We start from the raw sequence: 19,217 nt of genomic DNA on the forward strand, positions 1-19,217 counted from the left end.
GCGGGTTAAAAGGGCGGAGCCAGCGTTGGCCCAGCCCGCGGCTCGCCCCGCTGCCCCCCGCGCCCGGTACGGCCCCGCAGCAAGAGCGGCGCCATGGAGGCCACCGGGGTGCTGCCGTTCGTGCGCGGCGTGGACCTCAGCGGCAACGACTTCAAGGTGAGCTGGCCGGGCGTGGGGCCGGGCCTCCCTCCAGGCCGTCTCTTCCGCCCGGGCCCGCGCCGGTCTCTGCTTCCTGTCCCGCCCGCCTCCGGGCCCCGCGCCGCCCAGGACTGAGGACGGCCCGGGGTGGGGCTCCCCCCGGGGCTCGGGACCTTGCCGGGAACGGACCCCCGACGCCTCAGCTCAGGGCCCGCACGGGAAGAGCGAGGCCGGCCTGGGCCTGACGGACGCTTGGGGGCGGAGTCACGCCGGGGAGTGGTCTGGGGGCCCCCACCCCGCGTCCCAGACCGGGCGTCTGGGCCCCGCCAGGGCCGGAGAGTGGTCTGGGGGGCCGCGAGCCTCCGCTCCCGCCTCCCCGGCCCTCCTTCCCCGCCCCTCTGAGGTCATACGCCCAAGCCAGGCCCTGACTCATGGCCGGCTACCGGCTGTCGGCTGGCTGTCGGGGGCGGGTCTGGAGCACACTCATCACTGCCCTGTCCCTGCCACCGCCACCCCATCCTGTGTGGTCTTGGGCAAGTCACTTCCCCTCTCAGAGTCTGGGTTTTGTCATCCGGTGAAGGGACTGTAATGTAGAGGCATGGATTAGTTGGTGTGGAGACTGTCAGGCTGATGTGCAAGGCCTTGGGGTGGCTGCTGTCTGAGCAGCTGCTGGACCGGTAGACTAGGGCCTCAAGGAACTGGAGCCCAGCCTTCCAGCCAGTTGGTGGGTGAGGGGGTTCTAGAGGGTCAAGAATGAGGTGGGCAGTGCTGGTAACCAGAGGAGTGGAAGGAAGAGCTGGCCCAGCACAGGAGGGGTCAGTGAGCAAGCAGCTGAGGCTGGGGTCAGTGTCGTGTCAGCCTGGGTCTTCAGCATTGGGGGGGCCTAGGGTTTGACTAAGGTTGGGTTAGACCAGGGCTGAGGAGGCTGGCAGGTCCTTCCTGCATTTACCCACATGTGCACACACTTTTGACCCAGGGCCCAGGCGGCCACACCACTTTCCTCCGTCCCCATCCCTACCATCCTCACCTGAGGTCTCCATTGTCCTCTCCAGACTGGGAGAGTCTGAGTCACCAACTGAGAATGTGGCTCTAGGGGAATGGGGACACCAGCCAAGGGCGCTGAAGGCACGTGATGCCTCAGACTGCCTGCCATAAGGGCTAGGGGTACTGAGGCAGGCATTCGAATGTGGGGAACGAAGACATGAACAAGGCCTTGCACAGGGGGTTGGACCTTGGCAATGGCTTGTATGCCGATGGCAGGTTGGGGCACAGTCAGGGCCTTGTTGGAGCCTTAGGAGTCCCCCCATCTCTGGAGGCCTAGGTAGGGCCTGGAATGGCAGGCACAGGCATTTGAGCCAAGTTAACCACACAACTGAGCACTGGGTTGTCCCCTGGAACAAGCCAGTTCCGTCCTGGCCCTTTGAGGGCTCAGAATCCAACAAGAGATCTTAGACCAATAGCCATCCTGATAATTAGTCGGTCCTAACACTTTTATCATGAGGAGCTCTTATTAGCCCTGTTACATTGATGGGGAAGTTGAGGCACAGAGTGGCAAAGTGACTTGTCCAGGGTCACACAGCTGGTGAGAGGTGGCTCTGTTGCTCTCCCAAGGCTCCCATGCAAACGGGGGGACACAGAGGGTGGTGGAGCAGGGGCACCCGTCATCCCAATCAGTCTCACCATGACACATACCCCCAGGGCGGCTACTTCCCTGAGAATGTCAAGGCCATGACCAGTCTGCGATGGCTGAAGCTGAACCGCACGGGCCTCTGCTACCTCCCAGAGGAGTTGGCAGCCCTGCAGAAGCTGGTAAGGGGCTCTGGGCAGTCAGGGAGGGTCCCTGTGGATTGGGCTGGGCCAGGTGGGCAAGCCTGCACAGAAGGCAGTTGACATAGAGGAAGATGCTGACAGCCATGAGATGGAGTGAGCACCCTGTCCTGGGAGGTATGCAAGAAAAGGCCACCGTGGGAGGGAGGGAGGGTGGGAGGCTGCAAGAGGTGGGCTGAGCGTGTGTGGCTGAGGGCCCCCTGGATGGTACAAGGTTCTGGTGGCAGTAGGGGACTCTGTAGACACCTTACCCACACTGCTGAGCCTGAGCCTCTGCTCCCCCGTCCTGGCCCAGGAGCACTTGTCTGTGAGTCACAACAACCTGACCACGCTTCACGGGGACCTGTCCAGCCTGCCGTCACTGAGGGTGAGTGCTGCCAGAGGCCATTGAGTTTGGGGGCTGGGGCCAGAGTCCAGCCAGTGGCGTGAGGGCAGGGCCAGACCCCAGGCTGGACCAGCACCTCTGCCCATCCTGTGTCAGACTCGGGGACCTGTTCCTAAAGGGGAAAGGACGTCGTAATCCGCTGCATTAAGTAATGCGTGGGGGGGAAATATGTAAAACACCCAAACTCCCACCCATTTTAGACAAATACAGTGAGAACAGTTGACAGCAGCCAAGCACTGTTCCAATTCTTCCCTATGGGTTTTTTTTCATATCGTCCTGACCTTCGCCAAGTTCACAGATGCAGACACTTGGCCACAGAGCCAGGTCACTTGCCCGAGGCTGAGGTCACTTGGCCAGGCAGGGGGAGAGCTGGGGTAGAGTGCGGTTTGGTCAGAGCGGTCCTCTCGCCCCTCTGCTCTCCGTGGAGCCTCTGATGTCCCAGAACATCAGGTCCCCAGCCAGACCCTTCGGGCCTCGGTGAGGGTTTTTTCTGTCCAAGGCCAGAGCCCTGAGCTGTTAAGAGCCCAGCCTCTGGACTTGGGCTGCCTGAGTTCTAATCTGGGCCCTGCCACTTCCTGGCTGCATGACTTTGGACGAGGCCCCTTCCATGTCTGGGGAGGGTTCCGTGGGTGACGCTGGGAAGGGGCAGTGTGGTGCTGCACAGACACGGAGGCTGAAGGAGAATTGGTCGCAGCCGGGTTGTGGTGTCGCGGCACAGTTCTCTGGCCTGTTCTCTCTCCCCCTCAGACTTTCTGCATGTCTGTAGATGAGGTTTCAGCCCCAAGAGGAGGAAAACAGACTTGCTGTCAGTCCACACTCTGATTTCTCTTTGGTCCAGCCCCCTTCCTCTGCCCTAGACCCTCTGCCTCAGAGCTACGCATTTATCTCGCCCTCTGGACTTGGGAAGAAGAGGGATTGTTCAGTCAAAAGGGTTCCTTGAGCATGCTGTACTGGGCTCAGGGCACATTCGAGCTGGGCTTTGAGGCGTGCATAGGAGCTCATCAAGGGGGGCTAGGAAGAGCTCTCCAGGTAGAGGGACTATGAGCAAAAGTCAGGGTGGGACGGCACTTGAGCCTGGCCTCTGGTGGGTTTCCTGGGGAGGTGTCCTTCCCTGATCTCTCTGCTGCTTCCTGGGGGTGGAAGCCGGGAGTCATGGACTCTCATGGTGTATCCCCAGGCCATCGTGGCTCGAGCCAACAGCCTGAAGAATTCCGGAGTCCCCGATGACATCTTCAAGCTGGATGATCTCTCGGTTCTGGTCAGTGGCTACCCACCCACCTGGCGCCTGTGTTGGCCCACCAGTCAGTTCTCCTCTATTAGAGTGGTCTCCTCAGCTGCTGTTATACCGTTCTATAGATGGAGAAACTGAGGCTTTAGAGTGCCTTGCCTGAGCTCATTCATGGAGTCAGATCCCTAACCTGGGCACCCTTCCTCTCGGGGTTCTGACTGTCTGCCTTTGGCCCCGAAAGCTCCTCAGCCACTCCTTCCTCAGTCCCCCATCTGACCCCCAAGGCTGGCCCTAACACCCCTGACCTGGCCTCGCCCGTTCTACACAGGACTTGAGCTACAACCAGCTGACGGAATGCCCACGGGAGCTGGAGAACGCCAAGAACATGCTGGTGCTGAACCTCAGCCATAACAGGTGCCTGTCGGCTGGGGTGGGGGGCAGAGTCTGGGGGGGACTGCAACACGGGGTTGCATCCATCCAGGAGGGGCACATCTGGCCCTGACGGCCCCTCCCTGCCCCACCCCCACCCACCCACAGCATCGACACCATCCCCAACCAGCTCTTCATCAACCTCACCGACCTGCTGTACCTGGACCTCAGTGAGAACCGTCTAGAAAGCTTGCCCCCACAGATGCGCCGCCTGGTGCACTTGCAGACGCTGGTGCTCAACGGGAACCCGCTGCTGCACGCACAGCTCCGGTGGGCGCCTCCTCAGACCACGCCCCACCCCCGAACCCACCCTGGGGAATCTGGCCTTGTCCCTCAACTCCCCAGTAGCCCTGGCCCTTCCTGCTTCGGGCCCCCACCACATCCCTGCCCCTCCTGTGTGGGCTGGGCCCCTCAGGCCCCGTCTTTCCTAAGTATCAGGTCCTACCTCAGTCCTGAGTCCTGTCTACCCCACCCTACAGCCGCCCTTGACCTTGTCTTCTGAGACCCTCTCAGCCCCGTGCGCTTGGGCCTGCCCCCGGCCTGACCACCCACGTCTCCCTGCAGGCAGCTCCCAGCTCTGACGGCCCTGCAGACCCTGCACCTGAGGAACACCCAGCGCACCCAGAGCAACCTCCCCACCAGCCTGGAGGGCCTGAGCAACCTCGCAGGTTGGCAGTCCCTGGGTGATCTCGGTCTCTGGTCCCCTCGGGTCCCTTGCTTCCTTGCTCCCTTATGGAGGAAGGGATAGATCCTGCTTGTCTGCCCACCTGCCAGAGGGCAAAGGACGCGGTTATGTTAATGAGTAGTTCTTTCCTTCCCGTGACAGCTAGTGGTAACACCAAATTATGAGCACTGGCTTTTTTTTTTTTTCTTTTAATTTACATCCAAGTTAGCTAGCTTATAGTGCAACAGTGATTTCAGGAGTAGATTCCTTAGTGCCTTTTACCCATTTAGCCCATCCCCCTCCCACAACCTCCCCAGTAACCCTCTGTTTGTTCTCTGTATATAAGAGTCTCTTATGTTTTGTTCCCCTCCCTGTTTTTATATTATTTTTCCTTCCCTTTCCTTATGTTCATCTGTTTTGTTTCTTAAAAGTCCTCATATGAGTGAAGTCCTATGATATTTGTCTTTCTCCGACTAATTTCGCTTAGCAAAATACCCTCTAGTTCCATCCACGTAGTTGCAAATGGCAGGATTTCATTCTTTTTGATTGCCGAGTAATGCTCCATTCTATATATATATATACCATGTCTTCTTTATCCATTCATCCATCAGTGGACATTTGGGCTCTTTCCATACTTTGGCTATTGTCGATAGTGCTGCTGTAAACATCGGGGTGCATGTGTCCCTTTGAATCAGCATTTTTGTACCCTTTGGATAAATACCTAGTAGTGCATTTGCTGGGTCACAGGTAGTTCTATTTTTAGTTTTTTGACGAACCTCCATACTGTTTTCCAGAGTGGCCCCACCAGTTCTCATTCCCACCAGCAATGCAGAAGAGATCCTCTCTCTCCGCATCCTCGCCAACATCTGTTGTTGCCTGAGTTGTTAATGTTTGCCATTCTGACAGGTGTGAGGTGGTATCTCAGTGTGGTTTTGATTTGTATTTCCCTGATGATGAGCGATGTTGAGCATTTTTTCATGTGTCAGTTGGCCATCTGGATGTCTTTGGAGAAGTGTCTATTCATGTCTTTTGCCCATTTCTTTGCTGGGCTATTTGTTTTTTGGGTGTTGAGTTTGAGAAGTTCTTTATAGATTTTGGATACTAACCCTTTATCTGATAAGCCATTTGCAAATATCTTCTCCCGTCCCATCAGTTGCCTTTTAGTTTTGCTGATTGTTTCCTTCTCTGTGCAGAAGCTTTTTATCTTGATGTGGTCCCAATAGTTCAGTTTTGCTTTTGTTTCCCTTGCCTCCGGAGATGTGTTGAGTAAGAAGTTGCTGTGGCCAAGGTCAAAGAGGTTGTTGCCTGTTTTCTCCTCGAGCATTTCGATGGCTTCCTGTCTTACGTTTAGGTCTCTCATCCATTTTGGGTTTATTTTTGTGTGTGGTGTTAAGAAAGTGGTCCAGGTTCATTCTCCTGCGTGTTGCTGTCCAGTTTTCCCGACGCCACTTGCTGAAGAGACTGTCTTTATTCCATTGGATATTCTTTCCTGCTTTGTCAACTATCCATTGGATATTAGTCGGCCATACATTTGTGGGTCCATTTTTGGGTTCTCTGTTCTGTTCCGTTGATCTGAGTGTCTGTTTTTGTGCCAGTAACAAGCACTGGCTTTATGGCTAGACTCAGCAGTATGAGGAAGTCTTTCCAAATGGAGAAACTGAGGCTCAGAGAGATTAAGTCACTGGCTTCAGGCCGCAGAGCCTGGAGGCAGTGGAGGTGGGGCTCACATTAGGGCTGGCTGCCCCTGGAGCGGGCTGCGGGGGCCCCAGCTGATGCACCCCACTCCACACCCCAGACGTGGACCTTTCCTGCAACGACCTGACGCGGGTGCCCGAGTGCCTGTACACCCTCCCCAGCCTGCGCCGCCTCAACCTCAGCAGCAACCAGATCTCGGAGCTGTCCCTGTGCATTGACCAGTGGGTGCACGTGGAGACCTTGAACCTGTCCCGCAACCAGCTGACCTCACTGCCCGTACGTCCGGGCCTAGGGTGGGGAGAGGGAAGGCTGCCGAGCCGCCCTGGCTCCTGCCCCTGACTCCCGCCCCCTGCCCGTGTCTCCCCTCTAGTCAGCCATCTGCAAACTGACCAAGCTGAAGAAGCTGTACCTGAACTCCAACAAGCTGGATTTCGATGGGCTGCCCTCGGGCATCGGCAAGCTGGCCAACCTAGAGGAGTTCATGGCTGCCAACAACAACCTGGAGCTGATCCCTGAAAGCCTCTGCAGGTGCCGGGGCGAGTGGGGGCGGGGAGACTTATGGCACAGAAAACCCCAGATTCGTAGTCAGAACCGCCCCCCTGCAATCTCTGCCCATCATGCAACATGGATGGGTTAACTTGGCTTTGTGGGTCAAGACCCACGTCCTGTGCCAGCGTGAGTTTGGGACACAGCGCCATGTCTGTCTCCTTCTGGAGGTCACTGTGTCCACTGGCATGGCCTCCTCAACACTCTGAGAAGTCCTTCAGGCAGAGAACAGAGGACCCCTCAGCAGCTTCCAAGCTAATTTGAGGACAGAGTATGGTGTTTTTTGTTTTTTTTTTTAAAGTATATTTGTTTATTTTTCAAGAGAGAGGAAGAGAGCACAAGTAGGGGAGAGCGCAGAGAGGGAGACAGAATCCCAAACAGGTCCCTGCTGTCAGTGTGGAGCCTGATGTGGGGCTCCGTCTCACAAACCGTGAGGTCATGACCTGAGCTAAAATCAAGAGCCAGACGCTTCACCGACTGAGCCACCCACGCGTCCCCGAGAATGATCTTTAGTGTCCTGTTGGTCACGTGCAGGAGCCTTTAACTCTGCAGAGGGCCTCTTTGAAAACTGCCGTTGCGTAGAAGCCACTAGAAGATCTTCCCAGTCACGTAGCTTGAGGAGACTCCAGTCCCGCTTGCGTTAGCCTTTCCTGCCTCTCTCGGCCTGTTTAAACCCAGTGGTTTCGTAACTAGCTGGGCTACTCAGTTCCTCTGGTCTTACCCGGCTCCCCGTCTCTGGGTCCTGGAAGTTTCCCTGCCTCCCCCGCAACCTCATCTGTCACCTCCCTGAGGCTCCGGCTCTGTCCTCACAGGTGCACAAAGCTGAGGAAACTCGTCCTGAACAAGAACCGCCTGGTGACCCTCCCAGAGGCCATCCACTTCTTGACGGAGATCGAGGTCTGGGCAGGCCGGGGCCAGTGCCAAGAGGGGCCTGATGGGGAGGGCGGAGGTGCAGACAGACACCCCCTCAGGAAAGAGCGCACAAAGCAGTGTCACTGGGGTGGGGACACCCAGCAGAGGCCCCCTGGAGCGGCGGCAGGGCCACGGTTGGGAGAAGGTGAACCGCATCCCCGTGTCCGTCCCGTGCTTGATGGCAGCGTTTTAGCCCCGTGACCAGCCTGCAAGGTCCCGTTTCACAGATGGGAAAGCCAAAGCCCACGAGGGGCGGCCGCAGAGCTGGGATGAGAAAGAACCCCAGCCCCCGCCCTGGACCTCTCAGCACTAGCGGCTGCCGAGAGCGACAGGGGTGGGTGTGACGGGGCGGTGGATCTCAGGCCCACCACCTCTGCTCACCCCGCGAGGCAGGTCCTGGACGTGCGGGAGAACCCCAGCCTGGTCATGCCTCCCAAGCCCGCCGACCGTGCTGCTGAGTGGTACAACATCGACTTCTCGCTGCAGAACCAGCTGCGGCTGGCAGGTGCCTCCCCTGCCACGGTGGCTGCGGCAGCAGCTGGTAAGCAGAGGAGGTCGGGCTGGTCTGGGAGCCGGGGGCGTGCTTCTGCCGGCCTCAGCTTATCCATCTGTACATTGGGTGGGACACACATAGCTTCTGGATCCTGGGAGATGGGGTTGGCCCCTGGTTGGCTCGTGCCCGAGGGCCCAGCTATTTACTCCTCCCCTAAGCAGTAAGTGGGCCCAAGGACCCCCTGGCTCGCAAGATGCGGCTGCGGAGGCGCAAGGACTCAGCCCAGGATGACCAGGCTAAGCAGGTGCTGAAGGGCATGTCGGATGTGGCCCAGGAGAAGAACAAAAAGCAGGAGGTAAGCCAGGTCAGGGGCTGGGAGGGGACAGGTGTCCCTGGGCTCTTCTTAAGACAGACTGTGTGACCCAAGCCAAGAGGGAGAGTGGGTCCTGGGTAGAGAGGACAACCCATGCAAAGGCCCTGAGGTGGGTAGCAAATAGAGATCTGCCTGAGTGACTGTGACGAGGCAAGCCATGCCTTGTGACCGTGACCCCAGGAAAGTACTGATGCGCGAGCCCCTGGGGGCAAGGCACGGCGCTGGGACCAGAGCCTGGAGAAGCCACGCCTTGACTACTCTGAGTTCTTCACGGAGGACGTGGGCCAGCTGCCTGGCCTGACCATCTGGCAGATCGAGAACTTCGTGCCTGTGCTGGTGGAGGAAGCCTTCCATGGCAAGTTCTATGAGGCTGACTGCTACATTGTACTCAAGGTGAGAGTTGGGCGTGTTGTTGGGGGCTAGGACCCCCCAGTAACCTTATCTTAGATGGCTCAGGGCCCCCAGCTCCACAGTTTTGTTCCTTGAGGCAAGGTGGGAGGGGGAGGGCTTTGCAGAGGAGGTGGGGTGGGGATGTCCTAGGCAGAGGTGTGACAGCCTAGCCCACTGTGGGACTGGGGAGTCTGTGGCCGTTAGAGTGGCCTTTGGGGGGTGAGCTGGGAAGCCAGGACGCCTTGGCCAGGGCTGACATGGCCTATGCTGCCCACCACCCCCCACCAGACCTTTCTGGATGACAGTGGCTCACTGAACTGGGAGATCTACTACTGGATAGGCGGGGAGTCCACGCTGGACAAGAAGGCCTGCTCTGCCATCCATGCCGTGAACCTGCGTAACTATCTTGGTGCCGAGTGTCGCACTGTGCGGGAGGAGATGGGCGATGAGAGCGAGGAGTTCCTGCAGGTGCCAGCCAGCCAGAGGGCGGGGCCTTGGGTGGGGTGGGACCGGGACGTGGGCGCGGCCAAAGGCTGAGGGCGGGCCAAGACCTCTGGCTCACACTGCAGACCCAGAGGTGTTAGGGGTGGAGACCTAAGGCAGTCAGGGAACTGGGTGAGGCCAGTGGTGGGGAGCCTGGGCCGGTGGCCAAGAGAGAGCTGGGGAGCTGGGACCAATAGCGCCAAGGAGGCGGGGCCACGCGCAGGACCCTGAGTCAGAGAGCAGGGTTAGCAAGCTGTGCTGTCCTTTCCGCCAGCTGGCTACGTGGAGATGCCCAGACACACGACGCTTTACTCTGCTGTCTTCCATGAACCTGCTTGGTCCTGTGCCCTGACACGCGCGTATCTAGACATGCTGTGTGCGGCTAAACCTTAACAAGAGTGAACGCACCACGAACACATAGTTTTGTAGCTGGTAACATTGAAATAACGAGTTTACGGTTATAGACACAGATCTTGTTCTTCTTTGTTGTTGTTTTGTTGAACTTCATCATGGATCTGTGGCACTTGATGCAGGGTCAGGCAACTCTGCCCCCCTCACAGGAGGTATTTGAAGGCGGGCCGGGGGGGGGGGGGTAGCTCAGTGACAAGAGACCACACCCTCACACACACAGGTGTTTGACAACGACATCTCCTACATTGAGGGAGGAACAGCCAGTGGCTTCTACACTGTGGAGGACACACACTACGTCACCAGGTGAGGGGGTGTGTGGGTAGGTGGCACTAACCTGGACTCAGCTGGGAAGGGTTGGGGGAGAGGGTGTTAGGGCTAAATCGGCCCCTTCGTGTCCCTACCTCCCACCCCCTGGTCACTCTCGCTCTGCTGCCAGGATGTACCGTGTGTATGGGAAAAAGAACATCAAGTTGGAACCTGTACCTCTCAAGGGGGCCTCCCTGGACCCAAGGTAGGCCCCCATGACCTGAGGTGGGAGTGCTTGAGCCCAGACCTCCTCCCCACTAGTGGGGGGCAGATTTGGGTTTTAGAAGAAGAAGCCTTCCAGCAATCCTTTTGACCCCTGTCTTACCGAGTTTCGTGGTACCCACAAGGGGGATAAACCCCATAAGGAGGGATTGGGGCCGGGTCTAGGGCATGAGGGCAGTTGCTGCCCACGTCTAGCACCGCCCCTTCTGCCCCTCCCATCCAGGTTTGTTTTCCTGCTGGATCGAGGGCTGGACATTTATGTGTGGCGGGGGGCCCAGGCCACACTGAGTAGCACCACCAAGGCCAGGTACGAGGACTATGCCCTGCTGGGACATGGTGGGGTGTCTTCTGCAAAGACCGACTGCCACCTCTACGAAGGGGCACAGGACTCACCAAGGGCTTTGCACGCCACTCCCCCTCCAGGCTCTTTGCAGAGAAAATTAACAAGAACGAGCGAAAAGGGAAGGCAGAGATCACACTGCTGGTACAAGGTCAGGAGTCCCCAGAGTTCTGGGAGGCGCTGGGCGGGGAGCCCTCTGAGATCAAGAAGCATGTGCCTGATGACTTCTGGCCACCTCAGCCCAAGCTGTATAAGGTGAGCTGTGGTGCTGGGTGCAGGGCTGGCCTGACTTCCTGAGCCTCGCACCACTGTGGTGGCTGTGGACTTGGGTGGGGAGAGGGTGCCACCTTCTGGACAGGAAATAGCCAGAGCAAAGGTCTAGAGGCTCTGAGTGAGGCCGTGAGAGACAGTGTTAGGGTGTGTGTTTCCAGGAAGGTGGGGCTAGAGAGAGAGGCTGCAAAGTGCCTGGCTTCCAGGGCTGAGAACCTGGCCTTAATTGTGCAGGTGACGGGAAGCCCGTGGGGGTTTTGCAAGCAAGAAAAGGACGAGTTAGAAGATTAGAAAAGACAGTAAGGACCTGGAGAGGGTTGGCAGGGAAAGCACCATTTAAAAGCCCTTCCACTGATAGAATGCCTTTAAAACACTGGTGGAGGGAGGAAACTAAGGTCCAAAGAGGAGCAGGCGATGGTCCTGAGCACCCACAACAGGGCAGAGGCCAGACTCCAAAGCAGGGGGCTGCTGGTGGGTTGGGCTCCTTCCCCCAGACCCTTCCCTGCCACGCCCACCTCTTCATCCTGCCAGGTGGGCTTGGGCCTGGGCTATCTGGAGCTGCCACAGATCAACTACAAGCTCTCTGTGGAACATAAGACACGTCCCAAGGTGGAACTGATGCCGAGGATGCGGCTGGTAAGACACACAGAGGGAGGAGGGCGAGGGAGCCAAGACCCCTCCGTGGTGGTGGGGCATCAGCATTGACCTCCAGCCTTTGCCCCGCAGCTGCAGAGCCTGCTGGACACGCGCTGCGTGTACATCCTGGACTGTTGGTCCGACGTGTTCATCTGGCTGGGCCGCAAGTCCCCGCGCCTGGTGCGCGCCGCTGCCCTCAAGCTGGGCCAGGAGCTGTGCGGGATGTTGCACAGGCCGCGGCACGCCACCGTCAGCCGCAGCCTGGAGGGCACGGAGGCGCAGGTGCGTGTGTGCCTCTCTCGGCGGCCTCTTACCAGCTATCCTGCCGGGCCCCGCCCCTCCGGCCACCAGGCCCCGCCTTCATTTCTAGACCACACCCCGCTTTTCCGGACCCCGTCCCCCAAGCCACCCGACCTCTGCCTTAACCGCAACAGACCCCCACTCCAGCTGGTGTTGTCATCCCTTTGGCAGGTGTTCAAGGCCAAGTTCAAGAACTGGGACGACGTGTTGACAGTGGACTACACGCGCAACGCAGAGGCCGTGCTGCAGGGCCCGGGACTCACCGGGAAAGTGAAGCGCGACGCAGAGAAGAAAGAGCAGATGAAGGCTGACCTCACCGCGCTGTTCCTGCCCAGGCAGCCGCCCATGGCACTGGCGGAGGTGGGGGCGGGGCCCGGGGGCGGGGCGGGGGCGGGAGGACTTGGCCCAGGGCCTGCCCTGCCCGGTGGTGACTGGCGGCTGTGGCCTGCAGGCCGAGCAGCTGATGGAGGAGTGGAACGAGGACCTGGACGGCATGGAGGGTTTTGTGCTCGAGGGCAAGAAGTTCGCGAGGCTGCCGGAGGAGGAGTTTGGCCACTTCTACACGCAGGACTGCTACGTCTTCCTCTGCAGGTGTCAACGCGGCGCGCCTCCGTCGCCCGGCCCCTCCCCTGGGGCTAGGGGCCTCCAGCCCCCGCTCACCGCTCTCTGACCCCCCCACCCCCCAGGTACTGGGTCCCCGTGGAGTACGAGGAGGAGGAGGAGAAGAAGGAAGAGAAGGAGGAGGAGAAAGCAGGGGCGGAGGGCAAAGAAGGCGAGGAAGCAGCAGCTGAGGCAGAGGAGAAGCAGCCGGAGGAGGACTTCCAGTGCATCGTGTACTTCTGGCAGGGCCGGGAAGCCTCCAACATGGGCTGGCTCACCTTCACCTTCAGCCTGCAGAAGAAGTTCGAGAGCCTTTTCCCCGGCAAGCTAGAGGTAGGTCTGTCACGCCCACCCCAGCTCCAGCCACCGCCCCCCCCCCCCACCTCCTGAGAGGGACTCAGACCCAGGGGAGGCTTGGCTTGAGGGGCAGGGCGGGGGTCCAAGGAGCTGTCCTTAACATCTCCACACCCCCAGGTGGTCCGCATGACACAGCAGCAGGAGAACCCCAAGTTCCTGTCCCATTTCAAGAGAAAGTTCATCATCCACCGCGGCAAGAGGAAGGCGGCTCAGGGTGCCCTGCAGCCCAGCCTCTACCAGATTCGCACCAATGGCAGCGCCCTCTGCACCCGGTGCCTGGCCTGGGCAGGGGGAGGGGGGCGCAGGGGGTGGGACTGGGAGCATATGGTGGGCAGACGGGGGTCAGTGGCCAGCAGCACCTCCCTGCTGACCTCTCCCACTCCCCAGGTGCATCCAGATCAACACAGACTCCAGCCTCCTCAACTCCGAGTTCTGCTTTATCCTCAAGGTGGGCTGTGGGTGCAGCCAGCACTGTGGCTCAGGGTGGTGGGTTGTAGGCGGGACCTGACTTGAACCCCCTGCACGCTCCCCAGGTTCCCTTTGAGAGTGAGGACAACCAGGGCATCGTATACGCGTGGGTGGGCCGGGCTGCGGACCCGGACGAGGCCAAGCTTGCGGAAGATATCCTGAACACCATGTTTGATGCCTCCTATAGCAAGCAGGTGACCAGGGCGGGTGGCAGGTGGGCAGGCAGTCGTGTGAGGGCCGACAGGGGACCTGGGCCAGACAGACGCTTTCCCCACAGGTCATCAACGAAGGTGAGGAGCCCGAGAACTTTTTTTGGGTGGGCATCGGGGCACAGAAGCCTTATGACGGTGACGCCGAATACATGAAGCACACTCGGCTCTTCCGGTGAGGCCAGAGCCCATACCTCTCCCCGCGCTCCCTCCTCAGTCCCGGCAGGCTCCTGCGACCCTCAGCCTCTCCCTGACCCTTGACTTCCAGGTGCTCCAATGAGAAGGGCTACTTCGCCGTGACCGAGAAGTGCTCTGATTTCTGCCAAGATGACCTGGCGGATGATGATATCATGCTGCTAGACAATGGCCAAGAAGTGAGCCCCCTGCCCCCCCGCCCATTCAAGGGGCCTACCTGCTGGTAGATGGGAACCCGGGGCGGGAATGGGGGTACTCTCAGGTCCCGTGAGACCACCTGTCCTGCTGTCCCCACAGGTCTACATGTGGGTGGGGACCCAGACGAGCCAGGTGGAGATCAAGCTGAGTCTGAAGGCCTGCCAGGTGAGTCGGTGGTGGGGAGGGCCGGGGCTGGGCCCGGCGGTCCCGGTGCACCGCCCAAGACTCACGCCTTCTCCTGTCGGTCAGGTGTACATCCAGCACATGCGATCCAAGGAGCACGAGAAGACCCGCCGCCTGCGCCTGGTCCGTAAGGGCAACGAGCAGCACGCCTTCACTCGCTGCTTCCACGCCTGGAGCACCTTCCGCGAGGCCCTGGCCTAGGGCAGCCATCACCCGCCTGCAGTGCCCCCGCTGTGACCCCACGCCAGGGCGGGGAAGGGCCTCTGTCCATCCACTGCCTGCCAGCAGAGGCGGCCCCTGCTCCAGCCACCACCCCCAGCGCCACAGTCCCCAGCGCCACAGTCCCAGCAGCACCGACGGGGAGACCCTGACCGGTGCCCTCGGGCGTCTGGACACCTGGAGTCCCTCCCTCCTGAGCTCCTGTGTGACGCCTCCTCCCCACCAGGGATAAAGCAGATGTGGCTGCCTTTCAAGAGATATTAAATGCTTTTATTTTCAATATTAAAAATCAGTATTTTTAATATCAAAACAGCGCTAATTTTAACAAAATGACAGGAAAAAAACCCCAAGGTACAATCTACAGGGATATCCATCCTGACCGACCTCCCCGCCCCCCACCCTCGTACACACACACACGCTCGCACACGCACACGCACACACCCTGACTGGGCCCCCAGTCCTGGGTGCCCGGCAGAACTCCCAGTCGTATATATGCGCACATCACAGACTTGGGGAGGGGGGGTGGGTGCTGGCCCAGGAGCAAGTACCAAAATAGTTTTAGAAATGCCTGTCCAGCCCGGCACAGGCGTTAGAAAAATATTCTTTGCAAAGGCAGTGGGGAAGGACGGTGTGCTGAGTGGGAGGTGGCATGGGGCTTGCCAGGCCCAGCAGTCCTCGCCCTGTAGTGCCTGGCTTCCAGATGGCTGCCTACTGGAGTGGCCAAGGTGAATCTACCCCAGAGGCTCTGGGCTGAGTCCCAGGCCCACACCCCCCCATACCGCACTGGGGCAGAGGTGGGCAGGTCCCTCTGGAGGCTGTAGGTTAGCAGGTGTGGGTCTATGCGGAGGGGCCAGGGGTCCTGGATCCCAGCTCCCAGAAGGGCAGTGGGTAGCCAAGCAGTTCTGGCCTTCCTGGTAAAGGAAGAGAAGAGGGGTCAGAGAAAGCCAGGGAGCCGAAAAGTGCAAACGGCCTGGCTGCAGAAGTGCCACCGTGCCCCCTCTAGGGCAGGCAAAAGGGCCACCCCACCCATTTAGGAGCAAGGGTCTTGCAGGGACAGCCAGAGGTGGGCTTGCTGAGTCTGACCACTGACCACGCTGGGCCCACTGAGGCCCAGGGTGTGGCCAGGGAGGAGGCAGCAGTAACCCCGGCAGCAGATGAAGAGGGAGCTTGGGGGTGGGGGGTCTCTGCCGGGCGTAGGGCCAGGCTGCGTGGGTAGGGGCACCGGGCAGCGAATAGGTTGGGCAGACCTCTGGGCCCCAGATCTGGGCTCCAGATCCAGGCCCCACTCACCAGGCTCACCTGGCAGGACCCCACCACAAGAGCCTGAGTGATCATCTCTGCAAAATGGGCTGGCCACACCGGCCCCTGAGCCCCGAACTGCCACCACCTCTAAGTGGTTTGCTCTGGCCTGGTTCCAAGCACTACCCATGCCATCCAGGAGCTGACAAGCCGGCCTAGCCTTTCTAGTACCGAACCGTGAAAATCAGGGCTGTCAAACAGTAAGGACCAGGCAGACCCAGGGCCCCTAAACCCGCAGCACCTCATTTGATCAGGATGGCACAGGCTCGAGCCTCGTCTTCGGCCAGGTTCCTCAGATTCTTCTCAGATTCCTCTGAAGAGCTGTGGGGAGGGGAGCGGAGATCAGAGGGTCCTGGGACCTGGGGCCTCTGTGCCCAGCTCCGACAGAAAGCAGGCAGAGGGTAGCAGAGGGAGGCTGGGGAGGACCCAGGGCAGCCCCTCTGCGGACCCGCCCACCCGCCTCACCCCAGGAAATCCTTCACGTCCTCCACCGTGACGTCCCCTGTCGTGTCCAGTGTGGTGTCAGCACTGGTGGCCGAGTCAATGGACATGGGCGAGAGCGTGGCCTCGGGTGGCTCTGGGGTGTCTGCAGGAAGGAAATGATCGGGACCCTACCTGGCCATCTGGGCACCCTCTGCACTCTACCTTCCATCCCCTGGGGACCTGACTCGGACCCAAACCCAGCCCACAGGGAGACTTGGGACTGCAGGCAGACCGCCACCCCCCTCCCCCACTCCTGCCTGGCCTGGCCCCCCCACCCAGGCTTCCAGCCTCTGTCAGGTTGCTGCCACCTACGGAGGCTTGCCCCCCGTCCTGCGTCAGCTGCGTGGATATCCTGCCACTTTCACCTCACATCCAGCGTCCTTACCAGCTCCCTTGCTGCGGCCAGGACCAGGGCTTCCGTCGCGGCTCCCTGGGGCCAGGACCACGCCTGCGGTCCCATTAGCCTGGCTCAGCTTGGGCGACTCTCGGAGCCTGTGGCTGTAGAGATGAGGCCACGATGGGTGCCACAAGCAGGCGCCTCAAGTCTCAAGTGCCAGACCCTACCCTCCCTCTCCTGGGGCCCAGGACCAGAGCGGGGTGACACGAGGGAGGGCCACCCTCGTTCCACGCAGGACCCGAGCATGAGGATGAGACCAGCCTTAGTGAAGGCCCCCTGGGCTGCCCCTCCCACACACCTGGTGCGGGCGGTATCTCGGGGCCAGCTGATGTCCAGAGAGCAGAGCGGCTCTGTGATGTTCCGAGCACTCAGAGAGAAGCGTTCAAACTCCGATGGAGAAATCAGGTAAAAACCTGGGTGGGCGGGTGAAGAGTGGGGTGCAGTTAGGGGGTGTGACTGCAACCACAATCCCTCAGTGGCCTCCCCCTGGCCTGTGCCGGCCAGTCCCGAGCCCGCCCTGGGGCCCCTCTGCTGACGCTCCCCAGCAACTCTTCCAGCCCCGCTCAGGCCGCTTCTGCCCCAAGAAGCCTTCCCCTCACCCTGGCCGTGGCGCGTGAAGACACAGGAGGCGATGCCGCTGATGTCCTCCTTCCGGATACAGGAGTAGTGTACCTGGGGCCGCAGGCCAGGCACCGAGAAGACGTGCACGTCGCCCAAGTTGGTGAGGCAGGCCAGGCAGGTTTCAGCGTAGTCCTCACAGGCCACGCTGGCAAACGTGGCAAGGGCCACCTTGCGCACCCGACAGCCCTCGTGGGCCGTGAGCTTGAACTTGGTCTTGGCGCTCACCTTGGGTAGTGTGAACACCTGGCGGCAGGCGGGCGGCCGGTGAAAGGGGCTGGCCCTGTCCATACCCACAGGGCCCACCCTCCCAGATGCGGGCACCAGCCCCCGCCCCGAACCCGGCCTGCCAGTTGGGCCTGCAGCCCCGGCCGCCCGGCGGCCTCCCGCCTGGGCACCCTCTCCTCAGACTTCACCTAGGAAACCTCCCAGGGTACCCCCATCTGTGGCCAAACCAGTCACACTGGGTTGTAAGGGTAAGGTGGCTGGTATCCACTCAGGTCACGAGTTCCTGCCAGACAGAGCCCTGAGGAGTCTTCAGAGGGTCCTGGCAGGGACTCGGTGAGGCAGGAGGGTCCTGGGGGGATGTGGCTGGCTGAGGGAGCATCTGGGTTCTCCAGGGGCCATCTCTGCTAGTCCAGGGGCATGTGTCTCAGGCAGACAGGGGGTCTCAGCAGATGGGGAGCACAGTGAGGACAGAGTTCCTGGAAGGTCTAACGGTGTCAGGTGGGAGCCAGGAGGGTCGCCACGGTGGTTTACCTTGAACTGCTCCTCAGACGCGATGAGCACAGCGTGGCCGCCCTGCATGTCAGGCGCCTGTGCCAGATCCCGAGAGGCCTCATAGGGCTCGGGCAGCGGGCGGCCGCGCCCATCCAACACGGCAATCGCCACCACGGGTGCACGGTGCATCAGCTGCACCTCCTTGCCCAGCACGGCCTCCACCGCCCGCTCGGGTCGCTTCTCACCACCTGCCGCGGCCGCCGGCACCTCCAGCGCGTAGGCAAACACGGACCCCGAGTTGGTGCCTGCCCACATGGTGGGTCCATGATGGGCCGCTGCGGGACGACGGGAGCTGGTGAGGCGGGGTGTCGGCCGCATGATATAGGTTCCTCCCCTCCTCTCCGGATACCCCGGAATCAGTTCTCTCGTGTCCCACACCTCCCCAGGGACCTCAGAGGGCCTCAGGCCCGAGGCACCTTCTCTATATTACTGACGAAATTTGGGGCCTCAGATACAGCCCTCCTGCAGAAGTGGGAATGGCCTCGAGGACGTCAACAGGCACCCAAACTAGACCCTGATCTCTCTAACCCCATCCCACTGTACCCTCAGCCCCCATTTCAGGAACAGAGTCCCCCACCCCATGCAGCCCTGACACCCCCTCACCATATGCCATCACTAGTCTTACTGACAGACTTGGAACCAGCCCGCACCCTGCAGATGCGTTCCAGCTGGCCACAGCCCACCCCCCACCGTGTGCTTTCGGCCCAACAGCCAGACGTGGAGTCCTCGGGGCCGGGCTGGAAAGAAATGAGGCCTGCAGGACGCTGTCTAGCCAGCTTTCCCTGTGTGGGCTGAACCTCTGGGGAAGGTCCTTGGTGGAGAATCACAGCTGAATGTCCAGGAGCCAGCAGGAGCCAGCAGGAGCCAGCAGGAGCCAGCAGGAGCCAGCAGCCACTGCTGTGTGCCCTTGATGAATCGGTGGCCTCAGCAACAACCACCAGGGGGAGCCAAACCCCAGGGAAAATAAGCAACTCAAAATGTTGCCCAGACCTAGGACACCCAGCCAGCTGGGAACCTGAACGCCATAAGCCTTCTCATGGTGACAGTGGAACAAGGTAAAGAGCCTGCGGCTACCATGTCCAGACTCTGAGAAAATCCACTGGATAAAAGATCCTCAACAAATACATGACATCAGAAGGCGGGAGGGGGGGGGGGGTCCCTGC

The 19,217-nt window shown here is 60.2% G+C and overlaps 2 protein-coding genes across 4 annotated transcripts in view; one reads left to right on the forward strand and one right to left on the reverse strand.

The window, feature by feature from the left end:
* Positions 1 to 14,787, forward strand: FLII (FLII actin remodeling protein). Of its 2 annotated transcripts, none has more exons than XM_047832614.1 (30): positions 1 to 156; positions 1,837 to 1,947; positions 2,261 to 2,332; positions 3,528 to 3,608; positions 3,907 to 3,992; positions 4,116 to 4,277; positions 4,572 to 4,675; positions 6,467 to 6,642; positions 6,737 to 6,894; positions 7,725 to 7,809; positions 8,218 to 8,365; positions 8,536 to 8,672; positions 8,871 to 9,083; positions 9,369 to 9,548; positions 10,195 to 10,277; positions 10,411 to 10,485; positions 10,726 to 10,809; positions 10,926 to 11,097; positions 11,644 to 11,748; positions 11,839 to 12,030; positions 12,220 to 12,408; positions 12,500 to 12,639; positions 12,735 to 12,981; positions 13,123 to 13,277; positions 13,393 to 13,453; positions 13,539 to 13,667; positions 13,751 to 13,857; positions 13,951 to 14,056; positions 14,175 to 14,240; positions 14,325 to 14,787. In XM_047832614.1, exons 1-30 carry the CDS (start codon positions 94 to 96, stop codon positions 14,457 to 14,459), a joined length of 3,822 nt encoding a protein of 1,273 aa, XP_047688570.1. In that variant the 5' UTR covers positions 1 to 93; the 3' UTR covers positions 14,460 to 14,787. The 2 variants fall into 2 exon arrangements, with proteins under 2 accessions (XP_047688570.1, XP_047688571.1); XM_047832615.1 differs by having other exon boundaries at positions 8,539 to 8,672.
* Positions 14,726 to 19,217, reverse strand: part of LLGL1 (LLGL scribble cell polarity complex component 1) — a 17,920-nt gene continuing 13,428 nt past the window's right edge. For both annotated transcript variants that reach the window (XM_047832616.1, XM_047832617.1), the window contains exons 17-23: positions 18,034 to 18,329; positions 17,256 to 17,520; positions 16,955 to 17,069; positions 16,645 to 16,757; positions 16,242 to 16,362; positions 16,018 to 16,097; positions 14,726 to 15,388 (exon numbers count right to left, since the gene is read on the reverse strand). In XM_047832616.1, the coding sequence (XP_047688572.1) occupies positions 16,019 to 16,097; positions 16,242 to 16,362; positions 16,645 to 16,757; positions 16,955 to 17,069; positions 17,256 to 17,520; positions 18,034 to 18,329 (989 nt within the window). In that variant the 3' untranslated portion in view covers positions 14,726 to 15,388; position 16,018. The remainder of the gene's footprint in view (positions 15,389 to 16,017; positions 16,098 to 16,241; positions 16,363 to 16,644; positions 16,758 to 16,954; positions 17,070 to 17,255; positions 17,521 to 18,033; positions 18,330 to 19,217) is intronic.

Source organism: Prionailurus viverrinus, chromosome E1, assembly GCF_022837055.1.
Source record: "Prionailurus viverrinus isolate Anna chromosome E1, UM_Priviv_1.0, whole genome shotgun sequence".
Lineage (NCBI taxonomy): Eukaryota > Metazoa > Chordata > Mammalia > Carnivora > Felidae > Prionailurus > Prionailurus viverrinus.

Coding starts and splice junctions, on each gene's coding strand:
- FLII (XM_047832614.1), top strand. CDS start 94: ATGGAGGCCACCGGGGTGCTGCCGTTCGTGCGCGGCGTGGACCTCAGC. Junction 6,643..6,736: donor ACCAGCTGACCTCACTGCCC/GTACGTCCGGGC, acceptor TCTCCCCTCTAG/TCAGCCATCTGCAAACTGAC. Junction 6,895..7,724: donor ATCCCTGAAAGCCTCTGCAG/GTGCCGGGGCGA, acceptor CTGTCCTCACAG/GTGCACAAAGCTGAGGAAAC.